We start from the raw sequence: 20938 nt of genomic DNA, 5'->3' as shown, positions 1-20938 counted from the left end.
ATCATTTTGTCTGGATTACTTTCGTCAGTCAGTCACTTCTATCCCTCATGACTTCTGTTCCACAAAGCAATCCTTGTCCTGATGTCTTGGCAACATTCTTAAAACAGAATCACCGGAAAACCATACATACCCAATGTGGACTAAACATGGATCATGACCACACTTCGCCAGCTTCTTCCACCAACTCTTCCCCTCAGAAGGCCAACAGTCTCGACTGGGCTTTGATGTTTGAATTTAAGACAATCTGCAGCATGGTCATGTTAGTTTGATTCTTTCTCCCCACCTCCCATGGCACAGTGGTTAGCACTGCTGCTTCGCGGTGCCAGGGACCCGGGTTCAATTCCGTCCTTGGGTGACTGTGCGGAGTTTGTACGTTCTCCCCGTGTCTGCGTGGGTTTCCTCCGGGTGCTCCGGGTTTCCTCCCACAGTCCAAAGATGTGCAGGTTAGGTGGATTGGCCGTGCTAAATTAGCCCTTAAGTGTCCAAAAACGTTGGGCGAGGTCACGGGGATAGGGCGGGGGAGTGGGCCTAGGCGGGGTGCTTTGTTGGAGGATCGGTGCAGACCCGATGGGCCGAATGGCCTCGTTCTGCACTGTAGGGGTGCTGTGTTCATGTCATAGCCAGGAGACTAGTCCCAGAGGCTCTCTGACAATGCTGCTGTGTTGGTAACCCTGCCCCAGGATGGGGGGGGGAGGGGGGTTGGGGGGTGGAGGGGGCGGGGAGTTGGAAGGGGAAGAGATAGAGGGGTATTCTCTCCTCAGTCTGTAACCCACACACACTGGGGTCGCCAACTCCTCAGGGAGCCTGCCGTCCGTTTGGGCGATTGATGCTACAGACAGCCTCCAGCAGCCACGTTGTGGCAGGCACGCCAAACGACGGGTGATTTTAAAACGCTCTTGGGACATCTGCGTCATGGAAGTATTGGAAATGAACTTTCAGAAAAAGGCCATGTCCCCATGATTGGGGCCAGGGGGTCACGTGGTGAAATTGTCGAGAGTTGGCAACTTGATTCACCAACCAACCTTGGAGGGGAGGTGGGGGAGGGGGGTCATGGAGGAGAGGGGGGTGGGTGTCAGAAATGGATGAAAACTGCTATGGAGCACGTTGAGATCAGCACAGTCAGGGGGATCCAGTTATTGTTCCTCAATATTATTGACATTGCAAACATTCTGAATACGCGGTAACCTCCAGCATTGAGTTCAGGGTCAAACCAAAGTCTCTTCTTCAACAGGAGGCTGTGGATGATCCTGGCTCACTTGCCTGGTGTCCTCTTCTCTTCTGACAAAACCCTCGGCAGACGGCGGGAGGCAGGGCTCATGATACAGAAATGGTGTCAAACGTAATAAAGTCGTTATTGCACTGGAATTTTTTTTGTTTCGGGAAGAGGGAACCGAGCTCGGGTCTGGTGAAGGCCGTCCCGCCGTCCCACGTCAACCCCTGCTACAGCTGCTGGTGCTGCTCCCACTGCCGCTGCTACTGCTGCCGCTGCTGCAACGGTCTTCATAGATCGCAATCTCAATCTGGAGACAAGTAGGGTGAAGGAAAGCGGGGACCACAATGCAGAGTCGAGGACAGCTCGAGGCAGCTGCCAATAGCCAGGTGGAAGCCTTGGTTTTATTGGCGATTATGGGCAGCACAAGTGGATAGCACTGTGGCTTCACAGCGCCAGGGTCCCAGGTTCGATTCCCCGCTGGGTCACTGTCTGTGCGGAGTCTGCACGTTCTCCCCGTGTCTGCGTGGGTTTCCTCCGGGTGCTCCGGTTTCCTCCCACAATCCAAAGACGTGCAGGTTTAGGTGAATTGGCCATGAGAAATTGCCCTTAGTGACCAAAAAGGTTAGGAGGGGTTATTGGGTTGCGGGGATAGGGTGGAAGTGAGGGCTTAAGTGGGTCGGTGCAGACTCAATGGGCCGAATGGCCTCCTTCTGCACTTATGTTCTATGAAGAGGAGCAGGTTACAAAAGCAAGGAAATCATGTTAAGCCTTTATTAGGCTCAGGAGTAAAGGGAACTGGATAAATATCTCTTCCACGGCCGGCACTGCTGCCTCATAGCACCAGGGACCTGGGTTCAATTCCAGCCTCGGGTGACTGTGCGGAGTTTACATTTTCACCCCGTGTCTGCGTGGGTTTCCTCTGGGTGCTCCGGTTTCCTCCCACAGTCCAAAAATGTTTTTTTTTTAATTCGCTCATGGGGTGTGGGCGTCACAGGCTGTGCCAGCATTTATTGCCCATCCCTAATTTCCCTTGCAGGGGCATTTAAGAATTAACCACATTGCTGTGGGTCGTGAGTCACATGTAGGCCAGACTGGGTAAAGACGGCAGATTTCCTTCCCTAAAGGACATTAGTGAACCAGATGGGTTTTTACGACAATCAGCAATGGTTTCATGGTCAACATTTAATTCCAGGTATTTTATTGAGTTTAAATTCCTGGATGGGACTCGAACCTAGGTCCCCAGATCATTATCCTGGGTCTCTGGATTACTAGTCCAGCGACAATGCCACAATGCCACCACCTCCACATGTGCTCAGTTCAAGGGCAATTAAGGATCAGCCAGCAACACTCGCATCCCACGACTGTATACAAAAAAACCTCACCAACTCTCTAATCCTCTGCCAACCACCGGACCCCACCCCGCCCCAACGCCTCCACAGTTTTCCCTGAATAAATCTCTGAAAGGATACGACTCGCAGCCCCCGTTCGATGGGATCGGTGACCAACAATCCTCGGGGGGCATAGATTTTCTCATTCTGTTCTTGAATGTATTTAGAAATCTTCTTCAGAACCTAGGGGAAAGAAAACACATAACAAAGAAGCAAGTGTGCAGTAGCTCCGGCTGCACTAGTGCAGTGGTCACTGAACCCGTCCGGAGGAAGCGGGGGTCCACAGTGGCAATTAAAAGTACGGTCAACCCACAGGGCCTGCATGTAGGACACAACCTGAGGCAATGCAAGAAAACATTCTTTGTGTAATATATGTGGTGATCCGGGACGCGCTGCCTGGCAACAGTCTCAATAACAGCTTCCAAATTCGAATTGGATAAATATTTGAAGAGCAAACATTTGCAGGGTTGTAGGGGAAGTGGAACTGATTGTTGGCTCTTCGAAAGAGCTGGCGGATGAACAACATTTTTTTTTTGGAAGGTGGGCAATGTGGGTCGGAGCAATAGGCAGCCGGCACAATTAGAAGGATGATATGGAAATGAACCAAGTGCTTTCTTCATCCATAACCACCTTCTGAGCACTAGAACCTTCACAGGTTTGTCCTTTCCCGTCAACCTGCAAAGCTTTCAAAACTCAAGCTCAAAGAGTTGGTTTAAAAAGGTTTCGTGCCACCCAACCACGGGGACTTGATGTATTGCGTCTCCTTCTTTCCACTCCCCCACGTTCCTTTTCTTGGTAAGTTTGACGTGAGCCAAATCTCTGCCGTCTGTCTCTTAACCTGAAGCCATGTTCAAACCACCCCTTACCCCCCCCCATGCCCTAATCATTCCATCCACCATCTCCTCCAGCTCTCAATCCTCCGCGTTATCTGTACTCCTCTAATTCTGTCCTCTTCAGCAACTGCGCGACTGATGGTTGTGCCTTCAGCTGCCGTGAACCTCTCCGCCTCTCTAACTTTGTCTTCTTCCATTACTACGCTGCCTAAAACCTACCTCTTTGACCAGATGTTTGGCCAGATGACCAACTCGCTCCTTCTGAGGCTCTGTGTTGTATTTAGTTTTATAGCACTCCTACAAAGCACCTTGGGGTGTTTTATTACATTAAAGGTGCTACACAAATAGAAGGTGCTGTTCATAGAATCATAGAATTTACAGTGCAGAAGGAGGCCATTCGGCCCATGGATAGAGCACCCTACCCAAGCCCACACCTCCGCCATGTCCCTGTAACCCAGTAACCCTCCGAACCTTTTTGGACACTAAGGGCAATTTAGCACGGCCAATCCACCTAACCTGCACATACCTATTATTAGGGATGTTTGGGGTTTGGTCCTTCACTCAGGGTTCCCAAGAGATGTGTGTCGCCCACGACACAGAACAAAAAGAGGTGTGGTCCATTTCTAGCAACTAATTATCATTTGGCATTGATTGCTACAGCAACCATCCATCATTGGCTACTCAGAGGTTATCTTCCAGGAAAATATCATGACAACTTGGTTGCTGAACAGCTGTGATTTTGACAACAAAAGCGTTAGAAAGAGGAAAAATAAAATTATTATGATTTTTACTCGGAGACCAGACCAATGTATGAAGCTCCGCAGGCAGTTTGAAAAGGTAAATAATATGTTTCAATACTTCATCTGATCCCCCGCCCCCTCCCCACCTGCCGGTCGAATAAAATAACTTGTATTGATTTAGCATCGTTAAAGTAGGAAAATGTTGCAAGGTCGTCCAGAGAAATTTAAACCGAATCAGACTGCACCAAAGTGGGGCAAGTTACAAAAAGGTGAACGTGTGGAGAAAATTTGAAGGAGCAACTTACAGAAGGAAAGGTGGAGGGACGGAGAGGATTCGGGAGGGAATTCAGATCCTAGCTTCCTGAAGGCACAGCCGCCAACGATGGGGCGATGTAGGTGGGAAAGGGGCAAGGACCAGAATTGGAGGAAGACAGAGTTTCCTGAGGATAGCAGCAAGGTTGAAGGAGATTACAGAGATAGACAAGAGCGTGGAAGCATGGGAGGAACTGAGCACAAGGAATGGGGATTTCAAATGGGAGACGTTGATGGATAGGGAGCTAATGTAGACTTTCGCTAATGGGAACTTCGCATTGAGTCAGCCAAATTGGAAAACCTATTCTCGAATTACTCATTTTAAGGGACAAAATGCTGCATCCATTCTGGAGTGTAATAGCACATTCATTCCTTTGATTCTTTGATGGGATGTGGGCTTCACTGGCGAGGCCAGCATTTATTGCACATCCCTAATTGCTCTGTAGGGGGTGGTAAACCGCCACCTTGAACCGCTGCAGTTCATGATGTGTACGTACGCCCACAGTGCTCTAAGGAAGTGGGGGTTTGTGGATTTTGGCCCAGCGACATTGAAGGAACAGCTATATATTTCCAAGTCAGGATGGTATGTGGCTTGGAGGGGAACCTGGAGGTGACGCTGTTCCCATGTATCTGCTTCCCTTGACCTTCCGCAAATGCTCGCATTCCAAGCATTGTCTGGCATCTCTGACTTTGTCTATATAAATGTTCCTGGAACATACCTCTCCATTCACCTGAGGAAGGAGCAGCGCTCTGAAAGCTCGTGTTTGAAACAAACCTGTTGGACTTTAACCTGGTGTTGTAAGACTGCTTACTGTGCTTGTCCTTCTAGATAGTGGAGGATGCTGGTTTGGAAGGTGCTGTCGAAGGAGCCTTGGTGAGTTACTGGACTGCAGACGGCTGCCACTGTGTATCGGTGGTGGCGGGAATGGATGTTGAGGCTGGTGGACGGGCTGACAATCAAGCGGTCTGCTTTGTCCTGGATGGTGTCGAGCTTTTCGAGTGTTGTTGGAGCTGCGCTCAACCAGGGAAGTGGAGAATATTCCATTACACTCCTGACTTCTGCTTTTGCAGATGGTGGACAGGCTTTGTGGAGTCAGGAGGTGAGTTACTCGCTGGTGGTAACCTAGCCTTTGACCTGCTTTGCTGGCCACTGTATTTATATGGCTGGGTCCAGTTCAGTTTCTGGTCAATGTTAACATCCAGGATGTTGATAGTGGGGGGTTCAGCGTTGGCAATGCCATTGAATGTGGAGGGGTGTGGTTGGATTCTCTCTTGTTGGAGATGGTCATTGACAGGCACAGGTGTGGCGCAAATGTAACTTGCCACTTAGCCCAATCCTGGATATTGTCCAGGACTTGCTACATATGGGCACAGATTGCTTCAGTGTTGGAATTGCTGCAAATAGTGAACATTGTGCAATCATCAGCGAGCACCCCCAATTTTGACTTAGCGATGGAAGGAAGGTTGGGCTGGGACACCACCCTGATAAACTCCATGATGTGGAGATGCCGGCGTTGGACTGGGGTGAGCACCGGAAGAGGTCTTTAACTTGGTGTTGTAAGACTTCTTACTGATAAACTCCTGCAGCGATGTCCTGGGACTACGATGACGAGCCTCTAACAGTCATAGCCATCTTCCTTTGAGCCAGGTGTGACTCCAACCAGCAGAGAGTTTTCCTGCTGATTGCTATCGGCTCCAGCTTAGCTGGGGCTCCTTGATGTCATACTCGGTCAAATGCTACCTCGATGTTCAGAGTAGTCACTGTCACTTCCCCTCTCGAGTTCAGCTCTTTTGTCCATGTTTGAACCAAGGCTGTAATGAGGTGAGGAGCTGAGCGGCCCTGGAGGAACCCAAACTGAGTATCAGTGAGCAGGTTATTGCTGAGCAGGCGGCACTTGATAGGACTGTTGATGCCCCCCCACTTCCATCGTTCTCCATTCGCCGAGGGACGAACATGTGCGAGTGTCCCTCCACATTCCGGTGAGAATCCTATTGATGCACCGGTATGGAAACCAGTGAATGAAATGTGCCAGAGAACCACCCCCCCCCCCCCCCCCACCCACAACCTGGAACCCAAATGAAGACCCTAAAGGAACATCTGTCACTCAGCAATAAATGTCTCAGAAGAATATGTTGATGGGTGATTTGAAGTAGGCTGGGAGGAGGCTCGTGTGGAACATAAATTAGCATGGATCAGCTGGGCCGAATGGCCTGTTTCCTTGCTGCAAATTCTAAGCTGGTGTTTACCCATCTCCTTCTCACTATTTTTTTAAAAAACGTTTTAATTGTTCCAAAATCTTGGCAATATAACGTATCAAAGTTACTCATCTCAAGAGGAACAAAATCAAATCTAGATTTCCCTTTAACTTTTCAGCCTCTCAGCCAAACTCCCCCCCCCCCCCCCCAACTGATCCATATCACATTTGGCTTCATCATGGAATTAAAACCTTACTTTTCAAAATGAGGGGGATAAAAGACAAGGAAGTTCTCATGCAGATTGTATGGCCGTCAACAATGGCCGTCTGTTTCCTAGAGAAAGCTGAGATGCTGTAAAGGAGATCAAATGGGCTACTTTACACCCACAGCCATGGCCTCACTGCCTTGAGTAGGCCTCAATGTGCCAACAGGCCTTCTCCAGTGACTCTTCATTAAAGGAACTGAAACAGTTACAAGGATATCATCAGTGAGGAGGCATTCAGCTGCGACCACCAGGTAGCACAAGTTTCTAAAGTGTCTGGTTTCCTGCAGTAACGCTCTCCATTTAATCACCAGTGGCCTCTCATGAAGGAATCTGGTGACATTGCAGGCCGACACGATACTGGGCAGACACAATTGGGTATAAGCCATCACCCACCTGTGTGCGCCTCTCGGCCTTCCTCCCTGTCGCATACCGCTGTCACCCAAGAACGCAAGGTTCTCGGCCTAGTTTCCCGTGTTGCACTGTGACCTCTCCTGCACGGGTAGCCCTCCCCCACAGCCTCCTTTGGGTGGGTGGGGGAAAGCGGAAGAAAGGACGCGAGGAAATGTTTATCTCTCTGTCCACCTCGGGCCGAGGCAGGACCAGAAACCGGCGCTAAAGATCGAAGATGTAACCCCAATCCAGTTCTAACACAATAAAGTCGTACCGTTGACTTCACCCTTGGCAATCTACTCCGAACAATGGCAATACCGTCTGTGAAAATGAGGTATTGGTCGGTCAGGAATAGTTTTGCTAACAGGCTGCAATACTCACGTGCCTGAATCAGCAAACACAACTCCGGGGCATTCCAGATATCTTCGGTAAGGGTATCAGTTGTCCTTTTATTTCAGATACCCTGGTGTTCAAAACATGATGAATGGAGGAATTTCAGATATATGTTATATCTATCTGGTGCAGTGATGGTTAAAAGCTATGGTTTGGCTGTGTATATATCTATTCATGTAATTAATGGGAGGAGCTAGGGGCTGAGGAAGTCTGGTTTTGAGTCAGTCAGTTTAGATTTTGGCCAGCACGGTAGCACAGTGGTTAGCACTGTGGCTTCACAGTGCCAGGGTCTCAGGTTCGATTCCCGGCTTGGGTCACTGTCTGTGCGGAGTCTCCGCGTTCTCCCCGTGTCTGTGTGGGTTTCCTCCGGGTGCTCCGGTTTCCTCCCAAGGTCCAAAGACATGCAGGTTAGGTGGATTGGCCATGATAAATTGCCCTTAGTAACCAAAAAGGTTAGGAGGGGTTATTGGGGATAAGGTGGAAGTGAGGGCTTAAGTGGGTCGGTGCAGACTCGATGGACCGAATGGCCTCCTTCTGCACTGTGTGTTATATGTTTTATGTATGTTCTATTTGGCTGTGAACAGACAGTAGCTTTTGCCAAATGCTGTGAAGTTAAATAGCAGTTTGACACAGACAAGAATCTACAATATTTTTCCTGAAGGATCTCTCTCTCTCAAAGCAGTCTCTCCAAGACATCTCTCTATACAGCACGTTTTCCTGTGTTTCCTAACTGATTTAAAAGTGGATTCTGACCTGAGATGGGTTTTGCTTGATTGGAAATAAAGAATGTAGCAGCTAGGAGTTAAAGTGTTTCATTTTATTGTGAAGCATTGTTTAACTGGTAATTGTGAGCTATTTGATGTTAAAGTGAGTTTAATACTGTGTTAGTAATAAAGTTTGTTTTGATACACCATATCCCTATTTGTGTGTGTATTCACTCCTGGAGACAAGTATCCTTTTCTCTCAGTCTTACAAATTAAAAGATATTGGGGTTTCTGTCTGGTATCCTAGCAACTGTTGCGGTCTGGTCCTGGGTCGTAATAAAATTGCTCACTGTAAAGATTTTCAATAAAATGGGAGTTCTTCACGCAGTATCCATAGCAGCAGAGAAATCACTTGCACTGAACATGCAACAATCCCAGAGATAGGGAGGTTTCTCTGCCCCAATGGGTGCTGGGTACAAAGCTCACCATCGCCCTCTACTGCCTCACACCGATCGGTGTACAGTGACTCGACAACGCTTCCGGAAACAGCGGGCAATTATGCTGCAAGTGGGGGGGGAATGCCAGCGATCCGGACTCAGTCAAAGTTGGAGACGGAGGCCTAAAACGCAAAACGATACACGAAAGGCTGCGGCAAGTAGGTAGTTTGCGATTTCCCACCATTTCAGGGGGCCTCTTGAGGTTCTACCTGGTTTTACTATTCAGACTTCTCAATAAGTGTTTGTCCCCCTTTGCAAATTTCATTTCACATCGATCCTAAAATGTGCAGCAGGAATATTAGTGCCCTTCCAAGGTTTCCCGTTTTGGTACATTTTGTATTTAGGTTGCAGTGCTCCAGGGAAATAAAGTGGGATTAACTGGATTGAGCCTTCAAGGTGTTGGCTCAGGCACGATGGGCTGAGTGGCCTCCTTCTACCCTCTTAAAAGTCAATGATTCTATGAAGGGGCATTAGTCCCGGGAATAGAACACCTTCCCAGTCTGGAGTGCTGCTTTGCAAGTTGTGGGCAACGCAGCAGAATGCAGGTCCGAGGTTCCGGCTGCACCAACCCAAAATATCTCAGCTAGCACCTCAAGAGTGGCCCCAGGTGGCCCCATACCTTGGCAGAACGTGCTTGCGGGGCACAATGACCTCTACCCCTGTTCCCATGGTCCAACACTGTTGCACTGCTCGCATCCTGCAGCCTGGCGGTGCCACGTCCTTTTCTTCAAACTCAATAAACTGAGTCTGACAACCAAGAAAGGAGACTGACCTGGGCTGGGGGGATACAACACCATGTCAAAGGGTTGAAAAAGGCCAGCATCGAGCGCAAAGCAATCCCGATTCACGACCAACACAACTATAGTTGCTTAGCTGCAATCTCGTGGGAAAATAAATCGAAGCCTCTCCTCTGATACCTTTTCATATCGAGTCTCCATGCATATGAAGATGACGTAGGCAGTAACGCACGCCAGGCAACCTTCGAAGTAGGACGTTCCCCCGATCTTCTCTGCTTCTGCATAATAATTGTTTAAGGTCTTCACTGTTTCCTCAAAGTAGTGTCTTTCAACCTGAAATGTAGAGAAACGGAAACAGATGGTTTGGAGGTCACAACGAACCACTTTCAGTCTCCTTGTGCAAGCATCTCCTACTGTTGGGAAAACAGGATGGAGGTGCATTTCTTAGCCATTCCCAATGAGGATCAGCAAGAGTTGGGCAATTTCTCTGCTCTATTTCTCCGTTCACTCTCTGACCTGCTGCTTATAGAAGACAACTGACATTCGGTGGTATTGACGGCTAACAAGACTCTCAGCCTCTGTGGCAGAGCGGGCAGAAAGCACCCACAACATACAACTCCGAAACATCACCCTGGCCTGAGAGAGCAACGCTATCATTGGGTGAAAACTGGAGGATTTCTCTCAGTGAGAGAGAGAGAGAGGAAGCTCTGCGTTGAGAGTTTTCCTTAAGACTCCGTATTGATTGAGGAAAGAAGGGGCATGCTGGCGAAGCTTTGCATCGCGCGATCAGGACAAATTCAAGAATGCCAAATTTCAAAGGAAGCAACTATTTACACGGCATGAGAAAAGGGTGCTGATTTGTTGTCAAGTCAACTTTGATTGTTGCCGGGGGTGGCACGGTGGCTCAGTGGTTAGCACTGCTGCCTTATGGCGCCGAGGACCCGGGCTCGATCCCAGCCCCGGGTCACTGTCCGTGTGGAGTTTACACATTCTCCCCAGGTCTGCATTGGTCTCACTCCCCACAACCCAAAAATATGCAGTGTAGGTGGATTGGCCACGCTAAATTGCCCCTTAATTGGAAAAAACAAATTGGGAACGCTAATGGAGAATTCATCAGGGAAACTATTGACCCCACGCTTTCAAACAAGGGGCAATGCCTGGACCTGTTCCTTTTGTTTGCACATGAGCCTGTGCATGAATATTTGTAGCTTCTCTTATCTGCAACTCAGATTTTCTTTTAGTTTACTGACAGGATTTCTTGTCCATACATAATTGTCCCTGAAGAAGCTGGTCTTCCTGAATAAGGCTGGGTGGCTTGCCGGGCCATTTCAGTGGCCAATTAACACATTGCCGTGGGTCTGGAGTCACATAAACACTGGACTGGCCATGAGCAAACGCAGCTGGAATTTCTACGACAATCCAGCCGCTTTGTGGTCACCATTACTAGCTTTTTATTCCAGATTTATTCAACAAAATTAATTCAGATTGCCCCAGTTGCTCTGCTGTGATGTGAACTCATATCATAGATTCATAGAATCTACAGTGCAGAAGGTGGCCATTTGGCCCATCGAGTCTTCACCAGCCCTTACAAAGAGCACCCTACTGAAGTCCATGTATCCACCCTATCCCCGTAACCCAGTAACCCCCACTTAACATTTTTTGGACACTAAGGGCAATTTAGCACGGCCAGTCCACCTAACCCACACACCTTTGGACTGTGGGAGGAAACCGGAGCACCCGGAGGAAACCCACCCAGACACGGGGAGAAGGTGCAGACTCCGCACAGACAGTGACCCAAGCCGGGAATCGAACCTGGAACCCTGGAGCTGTGAAGCAACAGTGCTAACCACTGTGCTACCGTGCTGCCCAAGTCTCTAGATCGTTTACCTGAGCTTTAAGTTACGGGTGCCTTAACAAAACCACTGTGCTGCTATTCCCAGTATTGTTTTAATCTCCAGTTTGTTGGCCTTGAACTGAGTGGTTTGCTAGGCCATTTCAGAGGGTAGAGTCGACTACATTGCTGTGGATCTGGAGTCACATGTAGGCCAGACCAGACTAGGGCAGCAGATTTCTTTCTCGGAGGGCATTAGTGAACAGTGAACCAGGAGGTTTTTTATGACAATCAACAATGGTTTAATAGTCACCATTACTGGAGACCAGTTTTTCAATTCCAAATTTATTCATGGTGGGATTTGAATCCACATCCCTGGATCTCTGGATCACTAGTCCAGTGGCATTCCCACAACACCACCTTCCCCTCAATCTGTAGAAATAAGGATGTAGGGGACAGGAACCCCAGTCCATTGTTTCATGGTAGCGAGCAGTTTTGTTACTGGGCCAGTGATCCACTAATATGGGCGGCACGGTAGCACAGTGGTTAGCACTGTTGCTTCACAGCGCCAGGGTTCCGGGCTCAATTCCCGTTTGGGTCACTGTCTGTGGCGACTCTGCACGTTCTCCCCGTGACTGCGTGGGTTTCCTCTGGGCGCTCCGATTTCCTCCCACAAGTCCCGAAAGACGTGTTCAGGTGAATTGGACATTCTGAATTCTCCCTCCGTGTACCCGAACAGGTGCCGGAATGTGGCGACTAGGGGCTTTTCACAGTAATTTCATTGCAGCGTTAATGTAAGCCTACTTGTGACAACAATAAAGATTAAAGATCAAATTCAGAGCCTTTGAGTTAATTGATATCAGCCTATTGTTTCCAAAACAAAAAAAAACTGCAGCAAATTAACCATTCAGCAAGTCTAAGCATTTTATAACAAGTCTCAGGCATATTAAACACTGCTTGGGAGCAATAACAAGCAAACCTTCTTTTTAAAAAAGTTTCTTCCGTTAGGTTAGTGCCAAGTCTTTTGAGGGGAATCACACGGCAGAATGAGTGGCAACTGGATGCAAAGTTTTCAATGCTCCCAAACATCGAGGCTAATTAGTGACCAGAGCGATGATCAAACAGAGGCCTGCCTTGGCAGTCAAGCCAAGGGCACTTCGAGCCTTTGAAGTTTATGATCTCAATAAGGGATCCATTAGTTTCATCCGGACTAGGAAAGTCGCAATTAGTCAGTTGGGTCTGTGATTTACTTTCAGTCTGATTAACTCGGGGTTGATGTGCTTTGAACCCCGGAATTGGGCAGCCAAGCGAACTGTCCGCGTCACCGGGCGGCGCGGAGGGAATGCCACCAAAGTGCCAGAGATACCCACCCCCTCCAGAGGGGCAGCGGTCAGGGGTTAACGCAAGGGGCACCAGTCAGAAGGAGCAAAGTGAAGCCTCGCCTTAACTGGAGGGCACGAGGGTGGGGTCATCGGGAAACGGGCAGTGTGCGGGGTCGCGAGGGTGGGAGAAACACGGGAGTGCAACACCTACTGAGGAACAGTGTGACGAAGTGGGGCTGAAACGAGAATCTGGAGTGAAAGGTGATTGAAGGGCGGTGTGAGAAGATGGGGTTGAGGGGGGTCTTTGAACGCAAAAAGCCTTTTTTTTTAAACCCAACAACCTTTCCCCCATTTTGTAAATGCTGCAAAGGAGTTATGGACCCACCCTCCAGATCGGTGTCATTCCCAGCCTGGTGCAGGTATCAATTTACCAGTCGGGGTGCGCTCTCCACTATTCCCCTTGTTTGGGAGGGGGTCTCTTCAGCTTAGAAAGGAGCTGCTTGCTGATAGGGGTTAGGAACAGGACTGCTCAGTAATCCAGTTCCTGGGTCAGGAGAGTCCTGTGCACTATTGGCTACAGACTCTCCCAGCCGGCTCTCTGGAGGAAGCGGGTGGGTTGGTCAGTTGCTGGAGGGGCGTGACAGGGGTTGGTGTCCTTCTTCTTATACCAGGTAATACGATTATGACTCCTCCCTGTTCTGGACGACCCATATCGCAAAATCGTTTCTCTTTAACAACCTTCTCAAATCCTTTCATTATCCTAAACACCTCACCATGTAACCTTCTCTGCTCTATGGGCCTTGTCTCAGGGATCAATTGCAACCAAATTACACCAGTGGTAACTAGTTACCCCAGCACAGACCAGGAATCAGTCAAAGGGCAAATCACTGGGGTCAACTAGATAGTGTGTTAGCGTAAGCGCCGGCTGCCCTCAAACAGGGCAGTCCGAAATACGTTAGCTTTCGTTCTTTTCCCCTAGCTAGTCAACCTCTGCTCAACATTAAGCTCCCCAGCCCAGTTCTCTCTGCTGAAAATCAGACTGGCCATAATCGGATGGAATGGCAGAGCAGCCTCGAGGGGCTGAATGGCCTACTCCTGCTCCTATATCTTATGTGCTCGTTTGGAAAGGAGAGAACATTGAACATACCCGGCTCTCCAGCTCTGGTGGGAACTTGGTTTGAAACTGGCACAGGATGCCATCCGCATAGTCTCGCTGGATGAAGACTTTCGTTGCCAATGAGGCGCTCGGCCGTAACTCCTGAAGATTGTGTACCTGGAGGAGAGAGAACCAAATCAGAGAGTGAAGAGGATGCAGGGCCTTTGGGCACACTCTTAGGTAAATGCTTTACAGCTGACCTAGACAAGTGTCCTTGCTACAGATTGGGCCCGACACACAGTTGGTATATCTCAGAAGAGTTGCTAAATTTAGCCTAGAATCCTGCCCGCACTCTTCCATTAGGGCTCACTTTCCTTCCTCCCAACAGCAAGTTGATCTTCTGGAACAGAAGCAGAAGATGCTGGAAAGACCCAGCAGGTCAGGGAGCACCTGTGCAGAGAGAAACAGCTAACGTTTCAGATCATCAGCCGTTCTCTGTTCCTCCCTCCACAGATGTTGCCCGACCGGCCGTGCATTCCCGACATTTTCCGTTTTTATTTCAGATTTTCTGCACCTGCGGCATTTTGCTCACAGCTTTCGTAAGGTTGGATGAAGAAAGACCGAACGATAGAGACAAGAGTAAATTCCTCAAGATGTACGAACAGGACATCATGTCGTCCCCATGCCACATTTCACCCATGCCATCTGGCAGGATAGGTTTGCTTGCCTCATTCACTGGCCTTGACATTAGAAGTGCATGGGGGGGGGGGGGGGGGGTGTTATTCAATTTTGATTCTTTTGAAGGTTGTTTGCAGGCTCCTCAATTGGGGAGTGAAAGGGGAAGACATTCCACAGATTTGTTACAGTACAGGCCATTCGGTACGCTGTGTATGCACTCGCTCTCAAGTGGCTAATGCATCGAGTGCCATTCCTCTGCCTTATCCCTGTCACCCGACACATTCTTCCATTTCAATTATAATCCAGTTCCCTCTTGAATGCCTTAATTGACCCGGCCTCCACAACACCCTCAGACAGCAGATTCTAGATCTTGACCGTTCGCTGTGGAAAATGTTTTTCCTCGTGTCCCCTTAGCTTCTTTTGCCAAATACCTGAAATCTGTGCCCCACTGTTCTTGATCCTTCCACCAATGGGAACTCTTTCCCCCTGTCTACTCTATCCGTGGTTTTGAACACCTCTATCAAATCTCCTCTCTGACTGTCACCCCTGCAACCTTCTCCCGAGTCTTTTCTGCTCTCTCTCCAATGTCTTCACATCCTTCCGAGAATGTGGCGCTCCGAGCTGGACACCCATCTTCCCCAGTTGAGGACAGTTTGTGCTGGATTCTCCGCAGGCCCACGCCGAAATCATGTTTGGCGGGGGGGGGGGGGGGGGTGGAGAATCGACTTTTACGCGAGAATCGGGCCCGGCGCCACTCCCGCAATTCTCCCGTCCGTGGAGAATCGCTCGCCCGCGAGTCACAAGGTGCGGCTGAGGGGCCATTGCCAGAGGCCCTCCCAGCGATACCCTGGTCCCGACCGGCTGAGTTCCCAACGGCGTGGTTCTAAACACGTCTGGTCAATCGGATCTCAGTCCGCGGCCGCCCTGGTGGGGTATGCAGCATCGGGGCGGGGGGGCCCTAATGGGCGGCCGGGGCAGCGATCGGGCGGGTCAGATTAAGCGGCGCGGGGCAGATCGGTGGGACCTTGATTCTTGGTCAAGGCCGCGTGGTTTGAGTCCGCCATCACGTTCGGCATGGCCGCTGGAGGCCACCGCCGTGTGCATGCGCGGATTCAGAACCGGAAGTGCGGGGGGCCCGTATCTGCAGCCAAAGCTGAGTGAACTACTCTGGGTCCCTGCTCGCCCCCTGCAGGTGAGGCTCTATATGTTTTTCAGGAAAGTCTGGAGTGAAACGCCAGCGTTTTTACGCCGGCGTGCGGACATAGCCCCATTTTTGGAGAATCCAGTCCTAATTGTTCCACATTTCCCAGCAAGAAGATCGGGCAGGGTGTAACCAAACTACCGGAATTTGAACAAAAACAAATAGGAGACAGAACTGACCAGCAGTGGGAGCAAGCGGGTGGTTACGTCCACACTGAGGTTTAGTCACGTGTTGGTGGGGCTGTGCCCGATGCCCCAGGCCTCGCCCAGCTGGCGGCAAACCCACAGTAATTTTGCGGGATTGGCAGTTGGAGCCACAGCTTCTGTTACTGAGATTGCTGGCCTCTGGCTGCGCACTTTGTGGATTCTTGGTGTGCACCAAATGGCCCTGCTTTAGTTTACATAGCCGAACACACGATTCAATGCGATTTCTTTCAGCACAAAAATAAGCCTATTCTGGAATGTTCCTGCTCACATGCCGTACTGTAACTCACATGACATACTGTAAATGCATAATTGTAAAATTAAAATAACCAGATTAACTCTTGCAGATTATGTGAATTGATGAAGGAGACTATCTCTGCAGAATGCAATCTGCAACGGTAGCACAGTGGTTAGCACTGTTGCCTCACAGCGCCAGTGTCCCTGGTTCGAATCCCAGCTTGTCACGGAGTCTGCACGTTCTCACCGTGTCTGCGTGGGTTTCCTCCGGGTACTCCGGTTTCCTCCCACAAGTCCCGAAAGACGTGCTGTCAGGCAATTTGGACATTCTGAATTCTCCCTCCGTGTACCCGAACAGGCGCCGGAATGTGGCGACTAGGGGATTTTCACAGTAACTTCATTGCAGTGTTAATCTGCGCCTACTTGTGACAATAAAGATTATTATTATTATTATAAATCATCAAATTAAAAATCATCATCTAACGTTTGACCAGTGGATTTCTCCATGCAAACTGGCTTTAAAATTTTAATTGAAAATTAAGGTTATTTGTTGTGGAAAATGTCTTTAGACAACGAGATTCTTTCAAAATATTACCCAATGTGATCACGGAACAGATCTTTTTTTGAAAGTTAGCTGCAGTGTTGGTGAGATACCGGCCATGACTGAGGGGGCGGTGCTCTCACCTGAGTCAGAAGGTCCAAGGCGCGAGTCGCAATCCAGAGACGAGAGCAGATAACTTGGGGAGTGCTGCACTGTTGATGGTGGCATCTCCTGGAGGAGACATTAAACCCGAGGCCCTGTCTGCCCTCGCAGGCGGGCGCAAAAGATTCCGCTGGGCTATCTGGAAGGAGGGCAAGGGGAATTCTCCCCAGAGCTCTGGCGCTGCTAATTATCCCAATAAATGATCTGGTCATCATCTCATTGCCGTTTGCGGGATCTTGCTGCACACAAAATAGGCTGCCTCAAATCCCTACAACAGTGGCTGCACTTCACAACCTCATCATTGGCTGCAAAGCTCTTTTGGAACAATCTGAGGCTACATAAATGTTAGTTAATTCTTTTCTTTTTAACATCTCTTACTTTTATTTAAGAGATTCCCTGCTACAATGAGGAGACATTCTGACCCATTCTTGGCCTTGCTGATCGCTAGTTCCCAGTTTTTACCTTGTTTTCTTTCCCCTTTTGTTCCTCTCAATCTTGCCGTTTTCCTAAGTTATGGGTCTTTGTGAGATAAACTCTGTCTCCGTGTTCTTCTTCCTCCCTGGGCCGAACTCAGGCCTCATCCTCCATCACTATTCCTCCCTTCCCAGTATCTAAATCGGTGCCTCTCTTCAACTCTCCAGTTACCCCTCTCCAAGATAGATTCCTTTCGGGAGTGGGGGTTTCCTCACCTCACAGAATCCCTATAGCGCGGAACAAGGCCACTTGGCCCAACTAGTCCGCACCGACCCTCCAAACGAGCACTCTACCCAGGGCTATTCTCCCGTCCATCCCACCCTATCCCCGTAACCTAACCTGCACATCTCTGGACACTAAGGGACAATTTGTCATGGCCAATCCACCTAACCTGCACATCTTTGGACTGAGGGAGGAAACCGGAGCACCCGGAGGAAACCCACCCAGACACGGAGAGCACATGCAGACTCCACACAATGACCCAAGGGAGGAATTGAACCCGGGTCCCTGGTGCTGTGAGGCAGCAGTGCCAACCACTGTGCCACCCACATGTCTGGTCTGGGTCTGTTGTACACTCATTGCTGGAGATTGATCAGCTCTATTATCGTTATATGAGATGACCACGCTCAGCATGGTATAAGGTCAACTAAACGGATCTTGGTTGTTTCTTTAAACATTTTAACAATGTAACTTTGTGTAGACCGCAACTCTTTCTGTACTTAGATATATTCCCCATATCAGCCAACTGGCTACAACATCATCTGTAAACAATCTTAATGGCCATTCCTGTTTCAGGGTTGCATGGTAGCACAGTGGTTAGCACTGTCGCTTCACAGCTCCAGGTTCCCAGGTTCGATTCCCGGCTTGGGTCACTGTCTGTGTGGAGTCTGCACGTTCTCCCCGTGTCTGCGTGGGTTTCCTCCGGGAGCTCAAGTTTCCACCCACAGTCCATGACGTGCAGGTCAAGTGCATTGGCCATGATAAATTGCCCTCAGTGTCCAAAGAGGTTGTGTGGGGTTGCTAGGTTACGGGTATGAAGCAGAGGTGTGGGATTTAGTGGGGTGCTCTTTCCAAGGGCCGTTGCAGACTCAATGGGCTGAATGGCCTCCTTCTGCACTGTAACTTCTATCTCTATGTCTACTTTACATGCAGGCTAGGAGATGGTGGTGGTGTCCGAGGTCACGCATGGGTTCAAATCCCACCACGGCAGCTGATGGAATGTAAATTCATTTAACAAAATATGGAATTGAGTCTCAATAATGGTGAAACTGTCATTGACTAATATGGCTGGTTTAGCACAGGGCTAAATCGCTGGCTTTGAAAGCAGACCAACAGCACGGTTCAATTCCCATACCAGGCGCTGGAATGTGGCGATGAGGGGCTTTTCACAGTAACTTCATTTGAAGCTTACTTGTGACAATAAGCGATTTTCATTCCTTTAGAGAAGGAAATGTGCACAGCAAATTTTTTTTTATTCGTTCATGGGATTCATTGCCCATCCATATTTGCCCTTTTTTAAATTATTCATTGGACATGCATGGTACACCAGCCTTTATTGCCCATCCCTAATTGCCCAGCTGTTGCGAGTCAGCCACAGCTGTGGAGTCACATGGTAAGGAGCAGATTTATTTCCCTCTCAACCAGGTGGGGTTTTTATCAACAATGGTTTCATTCCAGATAGTTTATTTACTTTTTTATTTTAATTTAGAGCACCCAATTCATGTTTTTCAATTAAGGGACAATTTAGCGTGGCCATTCCACCTTCCCTGCACATCTTTGGGTTGTGGGGGTAAAACCCACGCAGACACGGGGAGAATGTGCAAACTCCACACGGGAAGGTGACCCAGGGCCGGGATCGAACCCGGGTCCTCGGCGCCGTGAGGCAGCAGTGCTAACCGCTCCACCACCATATATCCAGATATTTTATTGAGTTTAAATTCCATCATGGGCCGTGGTGGGATTCGAACCCGACTAAGTGGATCTTGGGTGTTTCTTTAAACCCAAATCCTGGGGTCTCTGGATTACTAGACTAGCGACAATGCCACAGTCTCCCAACTTTAAGGTGTTTGAAGAAAGGTGCTGTGAGGATGCAAATGCAAATTCTTTAAACCACCAAATGCTCTGCCCACATTTAGCCAGAATACCAGGTGGCTGGTGCAACAACATTGGCTACCTATTGCCTGCTTGCAATTACAGAAAGATTTCCTTCGATGGAGCCAGACTGTTGCACTCCTTATGAATCACATGCTGTGTACGAGTACAAAGGTTATATTTGTTAAGACCCATTGCAGTAAATGTGGCCTTTTGTGCTTGGATACAATCATCTTGTCTCTCTCTCTCTGTCTCTCTAGACCTTTGCAAGCAACAGCTATTAGTTTATATTTTTTAAAGAAGGAATGTTTGATTGGTGCTGCAGATGGGTAATTTCCATTTTATCTCTACAGCAATAGATTCAGGCCCGTCAGGGGGTAATGATGCATATGAATGGGGGGGGGGGTAATGATGCATATGAATGGGGGGGGTAATGATGCATATGAATTGGGGGGGGGGATACCAAATAAATGAATGAAATAAATGAATGCTCTTTGCTCTGGGAAATAAAACGCCCTGCTGATCTTTTATTTTTTAATGTTTTAAATGCTGATCATTTCTTATTTTTGAAATGGGCAAAATCTGAAACGCACTGACAGGGCGGGGTTGTGCAATTGTATTTGATGCTGGGACTGTCCAGACAGGCCGCGTTTTGGATTCATTCCCCGAGCAGGAGGGACAGGGATGGGAAGGGGGTGGGGTGATCCCCTCCCCGGTGATATGAGATCCTGTCGCCGGCTGCATTTGCAGCGATGGCTGCTCTCGGCGTGGAAGGTGTTTTATTTGTAATGTTGCCACCCCCCTCGGGGGGAGGTTTGCATTGAGGGGAATGCATGCACCGGCTGCGATCCAGCAGAAAAGCGCTTCCTTACCTCGGCCATCTCCGCAGCGCGATGCCCGGAGCCCGGGCGGCCGCTTCCTGCTCCTCCCAGCTGATTGACAGCCGGCGCCCGGGGATTCCCCTCCGTCACCCCGGCAACCGGCCCCCTGATTGACAGCCGGCGCCCAGGGATTCCCCTCCGGCGGGCCGCGTCACTGATTGATTGACAGCCCCAGGGCGGGACGGCTCAATCAGCGCCCGCATGGCCGGGTGGATGGGTGTAAATCGCTGCCGACGCTCATGCATAAACAAAAAACAGGGTGCAGCCTTTAACTAACTCCTCACTGTGCTGGACAGGCCACTCATTTCTGCTGGGCACAGCCAGAGGTGGCACCATGTGCATTCTGCACCAGCTCTCAATACTATCCCCCCCACCCCCGCCTCTGCTATGGGGAGATTGCGCTCAGACTGGGCGACCGCCTTGCGGAATGTCTTTGCTCAGCCCGCAAGCGTAACCCCAACCTTCCCGCTGCCCACCATTTTGCCTCAGTACCTGGCTTTCCTCTGGGTTCCCTCCGGGTGCTCTGTATTCCCTCCTCCCTTCCCCCTGCCCT

General features: G+C 49.4%; 1 protein-coding gene across 1 annotated transcript; it reads right to left on the bottom strand.

Annotated features, from left to right (window-relative positions):
- Positions 1–1133: 1133 nt before the first annotated feature.
- LOC119979724 (golgin subfamily A member 7B-like) lies at positions 1134–20541 on the bottom strand. Its single transcript, XM_038822295.1, has 5 exons — positions 20377–20541; positions 13969–14094; positions 9849–10001; positions 2683–2784; positions 1134–1520 (listed from the first exon to the last, which is right to left on the bottom strand). Exons 1-5 carry the CDS (start codon positions 20383–20385, stop codon positions 1431–1433), a joined length of 480 nt encoding a protein of 159 aa, XP_038678223.1. The 5' UTR covers positions 20386–20541; the 3' UTR covers positions 1134–1430.
- Between the last annotated feature and the right edge of the window lie 397 nt (positions 20542–20938).

Source organism: Scyliorhinus canicula, chromosome 16 (assembly GCF_902713615.1).
Source record: "Scyliorhinus canicula chromosome 16, sScyCan1.1, whole genome shotgun sequence".
In the NCBI taxonomy this organism is placed as follows: domain Eukaryota; kingdom Metazoa; phylum Chordata; class Chondrichthyes; order Carcharhiniformes; family Scyliorhinidae; genus Scyliorhinus; species Scyliorhinus canicula.
The sequence above is the reverse complement of the archived record's forward strand: the minus strand, read 5'-3'. Positions and strand labels throughout refer to the sequence as shown.